The 10,155-nt window shown below is 43.3% G+C and overlaps 1 protein-coding gene across 1 annotated transcript in view; it reads right to left on the bottom strand.

Moving 5' to 3' along the window:
• TNFAIP6 (tumor necrosis factor, alpha-induced protein 6) overlaps positions 1-9,664 on the bottom strand; it is a 12,242-nt gene extending 2,578 nt beyond the window's left edge. Inside the window, exons 1-3 of the mRNA XM_009318963.1 lie at positions 9,521-9,664; positions 3,486-3,623; positions 1,990-2,151 (exon numbers count right to left, since the gene is read on the bottom strand). Of these exons, the coding sequence (XP_009317238.1) occupies positions 1,990-2,151; positions 3,486-3,623; positions 9,521-9,614 (394 nt within the window). The 5' untranslated portion in view covers positions 9,615-9,664. The remainder of the gene's footprint in view (positions 1-1,989; positions 2,152-3,485; positions 3,624-9,520) is intronic.
• Between the last annotated feature and the right edge of the window lie 491 nt (positions 9,665-10,155).

Raw genomic sequence — 10,155 nt, 5'->3', positions numbered from 1 at the left:
GGCATTCCCAAGAAATGTCGGCCATTCCTAGCTTTTGGGAGCAGCTATTTTGGAAACAAGAGGCATGATCCAAAACTCACTGAACTCAGAGGAAAAGCTTTGATCGACTTCAGCGGACTTTGGGCCAGAGCTAAGTGTTTTATATAAAAGGCATTTGGGGTTTCTGGCAATGTCAAACTGTAAGCTTTACAGCTGTACTTGCAAGTCACCCTGGCATTCCGTTTCATCCTTTCTTCTTCAAAAACCTCTTGAAAGTCTGTCTTCTACAAAAAAACTGACAAAGGTCAGTGATCACATACATTGCATTGTACTCCTGTTACTGTTGCAGCTCTTCAATCCCTTTGGAATGTCTCCTTCGGGACGAAAAACACTCATTCCGGTTTGATTCGGTGGCCATTTGAACTTTGCCAGCTCCCCGACAGTGGGACCAACCAATTTGGGGACCTCACACTGCCTGACTTCAGGATTTGTCACAGTTCCCCAGGTTCAGACCTGGGGGAGAGGGAGGTACCTTCTAAGGGCGATTCGGGGCACATGAGTTTGGAGCCTTAAGCTGGGTAGTGTGATTAACCCTCTTAGTCTGTACATTGTCCGTGCGTCCTGTACTTCCCAGCTCCAGATCATTGCTAGGTTGGATGCACATTTCAAACAGGCGAACAGTTCCACAAGCACCTCTTGACATCTTTAGCCCCCTAGGGAAGAGCACAGCCTCAGTTCAGTCAGAGATTGGTCTTTGTTCCCCCAGGCTCCTTGTCTCCCACGCAAGCAGACGGCTCTTGCCAGGCTTTGTAGCAGATTGTCCATCAAGCGTGAATACATATCCTTTTAATGGAAGAGACTCAAGCCGTCTGCTGAGTGTTGGCAGTTCTGGTTTCCTTTTGTCCTCTAACCAAACAGCGCATTTGGAAAGTAACCACCTCTCAGCCCAGAGGAGAAGGCTGACAAAGTCGGGCTGGCAGTTTACATGCAGTAATAATGAAGGCAGTAGTCTCTCCTGCAGTTGTCTCTGTATGCTGAACATCTGTGAATGTCCCCCACCCCACAGAGCTATTTGATTAACAACTGCCCAGCTAACACAAACAAGCTCGAGCCCTGTGAGCACAAACAAAATGTGCACAGCTGTGCAGACATCACGGACAACTCCAACTTTTGGCTCTGCCAGGCAGGGTAGTACACTTGGAGTAGTAGGAGAGCCAAGCGGTGCACAAAGTTAAGCTTTGCTTTTCTTGTTGGTGCCTACTTTTTCCGTCTTCCCTGCCATACGAAGTGTTATCAAGCTAAAATGAAACAGCAGCAAATGGAGGGGAATGGAGAGATGTCCCGTATCTGGTGAAGTCTGGTCAGGCGTGTTTGGACCGTGTCTCCAGATCTGCTCTGGAGATCCACTTTTCTCCTCCTAGTTACACACGCACGCGCACACACACACGAGGCACTGCTGGGAGCTGGATCTGTCAGGTGTTTCAGTCCCAGACATGGCATTCATTTTCAAAAGTTGTTCTATCTCAGGCACAAGGAAGAAGGAATAAGGGTTAACACTAAATTTAGCCTGTTTACAGGCAGAATATCTGGGACACGGTTCCCATGTTAAACACCTCAGACTAGTTACTAGAATGAAATTGTGGGCTAAATGTAAACACTCTTATACAAAACAAGACATTCGCACATCACATTGGAAATATTACTTACCTTTTTAATCAACAACAGCGTATCGCTACATTTTTAGTTTCCGAAAGGGCTTTGCTTAGGCCCACTTATATATGGTACAACGCAGTGCAGAGACACTGAGCTCCGAGCAAGCCAGACCAGCTCTAGGTAACAGCAGAGGTGCAAGGCTCCAAATAAATTTGTATCAATACACCCCCCCTTCGCAGACAGCATATTTACGGTATTGACGCTAACTCAGAGCCTGGGTGCCTTTGCGCAGCCAGATAGCATGGCACGCAGTCATAATCTTAGACCCGAAGAGCGACGGGCTGTTTTCAAACACACCGTTAGGGTTGTAGCAGTAGGCATCCCATCTCTCGCTTCTGTTGAGGCGAATCCCGTAATCAACAATACCAGTTTTTCCAAAGCCACAGTTGGCTCCAGCTTTTACTATGGGATAACCAACCCTGCCCTTTGCCATCCAGCCAGCAGCACACACGTGGAAACCTGCAACAGGGAGAAAATGAGACATGGATGTGATAAATCAATCCTAGGCAAGAAACTCTGCTTTTTAGTCAAGTCAGTGAAGTCTTACTCAAGCTGATCAATGACTTGAGTGTAATTGGCCTAATAGAAATTGGACTCCGGGAAAGAACAGCACTTTGAGAGGATCATTTTAAACACAGAACATAAAATTGCTTTGTGTTCTCCACAATATGATTATTGGTTCTTCATTTGAAAAGAAAAATCAAATGCAGAGGGACTACATAGTTTCCTGGGTAGTGAGTTTTAAGTGCTGTACCAGCATTTGTAATCAAATTATATATTGGATGAGTTATATAAGTGTGTTCTTTGTTTCCCTTTTGAAGTCATACAAATTCATTCAATCGTATCTCAAGAGTTTGCAGCATTAAGTTCTAAGAATGAATAAAATACTACATGCAAAAGACAGCTAAGAAAACAAAGTATTTACTTGAAATTCTTTCAATTTAAATTTAAATACCTGAAATGCCTCAAGTATTTCTTGCTAAACAAAAAGATCCTGTTAATGCATTTTGTGGCTGAGACCTTAAAAACAATAGCCAAAGAATGCAGTGTTATTCACTGTCTGGTAGAGACCAATTCAATGGAACTGGAACATATTTGTGGCGTCCTAAGACTATGAGCTACTCAGAAGAGACAAAAGCACCCTTTTTACATGTGTGCTGATGCTGAGAGCCAGCTTCTGACTCAACGGTGTAGCCTGCAAATTTCTGCAGCGGAGGATATTTTCCATTGTTTTCCTAATGCTCTGAATGAATGAATAATTTCTTATTAGGAAGCAAACAGAAATACAGTAGAGCCCTCACTCAGCGCCACTCTTCACTCCAAGCACACCACTCACTCTCTCTCAGAGCAAATAGGGATGGAATAAACATTATGAAAACATCTTGACTGACGATATGAAAAATAGCAATGCACGTTTACTATAGAAGCTCCCTGGGGATAAATGCCTTCCTCTGCGGCCCCCAGCAGCACCCAGGGGCTGTAGCTGGGGTGGTACCGTTGCTTCCCAGCTCAGCCAGACGGCTCTCCGCTGGGTGTTGTTGGTTCCGGGACTGTGCTGCACCCAGAGCTCAGGGGCATGCGTAGCACTCTGTGCAGATGTTATCCCTGACAGCTCTGTAAGTAGCGCAGTCATGCTCTGTTACCAAGGGGGGGAATTGCATGCGACTTGGGCAAAAATCCAGGGAGTTTACAAGTCTCTCAGTCCCAGAGTTCATAACATTCATGAAAATACAAGACTGGCAACATTATGAATGAGTGATGTGAAAAGCGAACAGCTGTGATTTTTTTGGAACCTATTTTTCTTGCCGCCTCCAGCTGCTGATAGGTGGCTAGATGTCCTCCCTCGTATTCACAGACTGCTTTTGCTTCTGCATAGGTGAGCTGGTACTTCCCAGAGCGTGACTCCCTGTGATACACTCCGGCTGCTCGTTCTGTGGGAAGAAAGCAATAAATGATTTCAGTATTGTGTCTCAGCCAGCCCGCCTTCCGGGGTGCTCTCCCCGCCTCCAGCAGTTTCCCCAAGACCTGCACTTTGGGCTACCGTCCAGGTGAGGAGAGAAACAAAAGCTAGTAGCTGTGCCACTTGGAAAGCATCAGGAAAATATGTCCCTCCCAACCCAAAGGCATGTTTTTGCAACCCAAAGGTATGTCTTTGTTTGGGAGAAGTTTTGAACAACAGAGCTAGTCAGAGCTTGGTGAGGTTTTGAACAACAGAAAATCAACAAACGCAGGGAAGGACTCCCCTAGGACTACTCAGAAGGCAGTAGTTATGGGAACGATCGGCTGGTGTCAGCATCACTAGTTCCGTGTATCCTATCTGACTCAGGGGAAGCTCCTCCTGGATTGCTATCACAGCATACTTTTGGATGTAACTTTAAGTGCCTTTGTAAGATGAATCAGAGCTTTGTTTTGAATCTCCAGAGAAGTTAAATCAGAGCTACTTGGATAGAGGAGAGGCAGAAATTAAAGGAAATAAAAATGTGGAATAAAAATATCTGAGCTTGTGTCACGAAGGGCAGGACCAGAACAATTGCTGGCTGACGTTTTTGCTGCACAGAAAATTAATACACTTTCTTCATTAGTTTTTGCTTTGCTGTTGCAAGTACAATATAAAGCAGCTTTCCAGGGAAACCTAGAAACTGTCAGTACTACTCCAAGTTTTATAATCTTTTCATGTGGCACTTGTCTGATGACATATGTATGGAAATCTGTGTCAGAAACAATCTGCATATCTAATCTGAATGGCATTTTTGTTTAGATCTTTCTTATGTTTAGTGTAATCTGAGAGAAATGGCTTCTGTAGCTGTCACTGGTCAACATGACTGAAAAAAGACGCAAACAGGAAGCATTTTTTACAGTGGTTATTTGTACCATGGGAAAAAAAGAATGTCTTTTCTAGGGACATACTTAGAGTCAGTAGTTTTGGCTAGGTTAGGACATTTTTAAAAAAACCATGGTCACCACTGAATTGTGGTTAGCAATGGTGAGAACCCTTATTGGATAGAAAATGACATTTGCCAATGTGGTTTTTGGACCCACAGTCACTGGCCTTGCGCCCAGTGAAGTAAATTATATTGCTGACAACAGTCTCGGAAGACTGAGAGCTGCTTTCTGTAACATCGCTGGGAATGTCACTGGCATGAGCATGCGATAGCACGTATTCCGTGGAAAAATCTTTCCGAAGAAGCCAGTTCCATTGCAAAGAAGCGTCACAACTAACAGCTGTGGAATAACGGTATGCTGTATTAAAAAAAAAAAATCTATTTTAATTACAAACTTATTCATAGGAAGTCTTATTTTTCATTCATTCAACAGTCTATCATGTCTAACCTGATAAATCCACTCACTGCTGCTTTACAGCATGATTGTATTGGATTCAGTATGCATGAATTGAAAATCTGAGTACTACAGAAAATAGCCCACCATTGAGCCTCACTGCACACTCAGGGGACAACCTGGGATTGCCATTATTGATCACTGCAGCTCACAGGGAAGTGAACTGGAAGGTGAATTGAAAAACACAGACCGTAGTCCTTGGGATTAGCCGAGCTGCCCCACCTACACCGAGTCAGAGTAAAGGGCCGCTGAATTCTGAAGTCTGTCACCTTTGCAAAGTTGACCAGTCACAGCCAAAGCAAGAGCAGCCTTAAAGCTTATTGTCGGTAAAAGCCCCCATCGCTCTGGCAGCCCCCTTTGCAAGACCCACCCTGTTCCTTCCCTGGAACTGCTGCTGGCTGTACCACCAGGGATTCGGGGGGAATTGCCAACTGGTTGACTCATCGCTCTTGGAGCTGACAGTAAAAACTTACCATTTTTAGTTGTTCTCCTGACTTTTTCACCTGGCAATATTGTTTTCAAATCTTATGCCTCAGAAGGTATCTACCCCCACTTATTGATGCTAAAACGTCACTGTGGACAGGCATCACGCTTTTCAGAATATTGCTGGAAACACCTGCTCTTCACAGTTTCTGCAAGGGCTGCTCTACCAACCGCAGCACCACTGAGTCTTCGTGCAGCGTCTTGGTGGGTGGTGTTACCCTGCTGAGAGCAATCACCAATCTGTATCTCTGTTACTCCTTTGTGAGGTGACGATAGTTGCCTTTGGGAAGATAGACCACACACATGTACTCCACCAAGCTTTGAGATTCGATGCTGGCTCGGTGTATCGCAGTTTAACGATAAAGTATTCCCTAACAGTATATCCTAATTAACTGATCAGATCTTTCACTGGCATTTTTTTTCCCCTCCCTCTTAATTACGTTAGGGGCTGTGCAGAAAGATATCAGCAAAACCAGACCTAGGCCAAAGCACTGTACGTATTAACTATTGATATACTTTTACATATTTTTCTATCTGTATATGTATATACATATATACACATATCCACAGTCATACATGAACACACGCACGAATGACTAGCAGTCTTTATGGAGGCGATATCACGGCTGTGTAGATAAACCTGCATGAAACGTTGGTTTTACTTGCAAGCACAAGCGCATGCCGACCCCTGTAAATGCGTGCCATTTATATACCATGGGGCCAGCACTACAGAGTACGACGCGTCCCAGCCTCAGCCGGGCATCTTCTCTGCTGGGGGATTCTGCTTGAAGGCTGCTGTCTTTACCTGACCTGCCTGAAATCTCCTCTTCCCGGACAACAGTGAGAACTTTCAGCAAAGTTCTTTCTTCCTTTGCCCAAAACCCTACATATTGGGACTGTTCTCTCAGGGATTTCTCCACCCGCTTTTCTTCTTTGGTTCTTACTCAAAAGGTCATGGGTTACATGGCTGACAGGACATGTTTCTTCCAACTCACATTTCTTAAAATCTCTCCTTGAAGTCCAGAGACAGCAGGATCCTGCAAGGACAGCAACCTTCTACTCACCCACAGCAGTAGGAGATGGTAAAACGTTGCCAATCTCTTCTGCACAAACACAAGCAGCATGAAATTTGGCCTAATAAAGTACCCTCAATATGCATGACACAAATACTAAATGCTAAATAAAAATAAATATTTAACTTTTAAGCAGAGGATGGCCATGCAGAGTTACTGGCGCGGGCCTCTGCTAACGCGCACGGTCATACCTAGAGTACTCCACCAAACGGGGTAGGTATGGCCCCTAAACCGCACTGACACACGGTGTGCGGACGGGGATGAAATTCTGAACACAAAGAGTGCAGCAGCTGCCCTGGGAAACCTACTTTGTGGCACTAAGAACTGGCACTCAAATAAGCGTATGAGCATATTTGGGCAAGACTGCTCCAATCCTCTCACCAGTTTACAATAAACCTTTGGTTATAATGTGCTTGTGTCAAAAATGAGCGACAATAAAATACCATTCACACAAGAAAGACATTAACAGGAAGGCGATACAGCCAGCTGCAGCAGGACTGCACGCTTACTGGGAAAACAAAAGAAGATTTGTAACAAGAAAAAAGATAAAAGACATGAGCATTTCTAGACTGGCATTAATTGAAGATTTTATATTCGTGCTAATGATTTACTGAGGAAGAAAGGTAAAATGGAGAACTCCATTTTCAATTTGGTCTTGATAGTGCTTTATCAGAGGAAGAGGAGATAAACAAAGCTCAGATGTCACTGTGCATTCCTAGGTTTTATTCAAGGGAGGGGCTCTTGCTTTACTGCTCGTGCATGGTGAGTATGAGATTGAGGTTACTTGTTTTACTCTTCAAGTTACACTTTTTTTTTTAAATACAAAGATGCATAAATTGGATGGCTGTGATTTTGCCAATTTTTTTCTTCATTTATACATATAACGTCACTGAATTCCATTGGTAACCCAATTAACTGCATTTTGAGGTTTGTTTCAGTAATTTTATTGCTGTAGTTACACTAGATGGTGCATTTCTAAAGCAGCTTCAACAGAGTCCTGGAGATAAGAAAGCAGAGTGGTCATTTCAATCTCCAAGCTGCGCACTGTGCTTCCAGATTTTGCATGTGTTTGTTTATTTAGAGCAAGTCATCAGTTTTTACCCCATTGTTTATTTTTATTTACTCTCATGGTAAATGCTAAAGGTGTAGCAAAACATAATTTTATTATGCATTCCAGTTAACGCTGTTTCTTCATTTTGAAGAATTAGAATTTTTTTTCTTCAAATTGACTTCAATTCATAAAACTGCTCAAATGATCACTGTCACCACAAATCCACATTTATGTTGTAGAAACCCCTAAAAGGCTACATCCAGGGTAGCTGGTTGCAGCGGTCATGTGGATACGCCAATATTTGCAAATAAACCACCCGGGACCCATTCTCTGCCCGTGAGTGCACGTGGCATGGCGTGTGCCTGAGCCCTCTTCCCCGTCAGGGTGGTCTCGCCCAGGGACAGTCCCGTGGCCCGGCTCTCCCTGGCGCTGCAGTAGAGCACTCTTTAGATGACCACTGGCTGGCTGAGAGCAAAACTGTGCCAAGGAACATGAGAGTGGTGTTAAACCACAGAGAGGACCTGTGCACGGCCCTGTGCTGTTCACTTGCGCAGGGACAGCCTGTACAGGCTACAGATAAACAAGGGGCCTGGCTCAGCAAGCCCGCTTGCTCATTGCTCTGACCACATCCCTTCTATACGAGAATACCCATCACAGCCTGTACGAAATTCAACTTCTCTGCCCCTACTATCAGGGCTTAACACAGCCTCAGTCCTACTTATCTTCTGTGTCTCCTTACTGTTATTCCAGCCAGGAATATAAGCTTTGCTTGTTTTTCACACAAACATCTTCTCTGTCATCCTTTTTTTTTGAATAGCAGCCACTTGAGGTGGTGCACGAAGCTGCCAAGCTGTCCTCCCTTGGAGCTCTCCCCCACCTCAGCACCTTCAGCAACTATGGGACACAGCAGGCATGTTCCAAGTTTAGAAGGAAAGAGAAGTCATTAAAAGTGAGCAGCCAAATGGAAAACAATATAGATGACTTCTCCTTCTCATTTATGTTCCTGTTAGTTTACATGGTCCTCTGAGAAGGGACTGGAGTCACGTGGTTGCTCCACCAGCTAATAGAGCGTGGCCGCAATCCCTCATGAAACGTCTGAGCACAACAGAAACGTGTACCGGCTACAGGAATTCCTTAAAATCCTTAAAGAAATACACAACATGCTGAAGAGGATAAAGGAGTTTGTAAGTATTTGTCTATAAAACGGAGTGCTCGGTGCATGTTTTTGTTTTGGCATCCTTTATGTGACTATATTCTGAATATGTTTTTCTGTTGTACTGGATAATTATAAAGATCTATAGAAGAACTCTCAGAGCTATTTAAACCCACTTGAGGGCAAGGAAACTATTCCCACAGCATTTTCTATAGCCCTTTTGAAATCTTCTCTCCGCTGTTTAATGATGTGAACAAACCAACGGCTAAAACATATACATTTCTGTACTTTCCTAGAAACCTAGGAAATATTATCGCTATTATTTCCAGATCATTTAGTTTCATATGTAGGACCCCAGGCATCTGAAGTATGTTCATGCAGAAAGTAATTCATTCCTCTGGCAAATGTTTCTTTTCATACTCGTTTTCCTTCATTAGAAGCAACTGTTATTTAATGCTGTTTTCACTTTACCTCATGCTGTAGGAAAATACATTCAGATGAAATATTCCATAACTACTTTTTCCTGCACTTCAGAGAAATAGTAAAAATAGTAAGCTCATAAAGACAAAACTTACAGTCACTACTCAGACAAAAAGACCACCAATTTCAATGCAGGATTTTGCTAATATTAATGCATGGCTCGATTTTGTATTGCTAGGCGCTCATCTTTACACCGTTAGACAAACACAGGGACTTACACAGCAAAACATTCATGATTAAATTATTTCTTACCTAACCAAATAGAGTTATGCAGCACTCCGTCCCTGAATCCCCATGCTTGAGCCTTGTCCCACAGCAGGGCAGAAAAGAAAATCAGTGCAATCATCTCTTCTGAACTATTAGGCTGTAAATATTCCCTGCTAATACACTCAGGATAACCTCTGCTAGCAGCTGGCTAGATCCTATTGGAACATCTGGTAGCCAGATCTTAAATAGTGCTTTCAGCTGTGAGGTCAGCAAGCCTGCTCCAATTGTGCTTGCTGTAGTAGTATTACACAATTAAATGTGATGTCTGCAGTCGTCCATGTGACTCACTTTTGGCTCTCTTGATTCCCAGTGTGTCCAAGAAACTATTCTATCCCTCACTACATGCAGTGAGGGACAGCACACATGAACACTTTTCAAACCAAAGTCTGTTCACTCTTCAGCATTCACTGTCTTCAAATTCCGTAAAACAATAAAATTAATAAGCAGTCTATCTGCTTATAGTGTTTCTAGTCACACCATTTACAGCACCGAAGAGAATCACACATGCTACCTCTCATTTTCATTTAAACATTCTGTTCTTTTGTATGTAATTTGGATTTAATTTCACAGTGACCTAATCAATGAAAAAATGTAAGGAGAATATTTTTCAATGGCTGTTT

Source organism: Pygoscelis adeliae, unplaced genomic scaffold (assembly GCF_000699105.1).
Source record: "Pygoscelis adeliae isolate BGI_AS28 unplaced genomic scaffold, ASM69910v1 Scaffold222, whole genome shotgun sequence".
Classification (NCBI taxonomy): domain Eukaryota; kingdom Metazoa; phylum Chordata; class Aves; order Sphenisciformes; family Spheniscidae; genus Pygoscelis; species Pygoscelis adeliae.
Note: the sequence above shows the minus strand (reverse complement) of the source record. Positions and strands in the feature narration are given on the sequence as shown.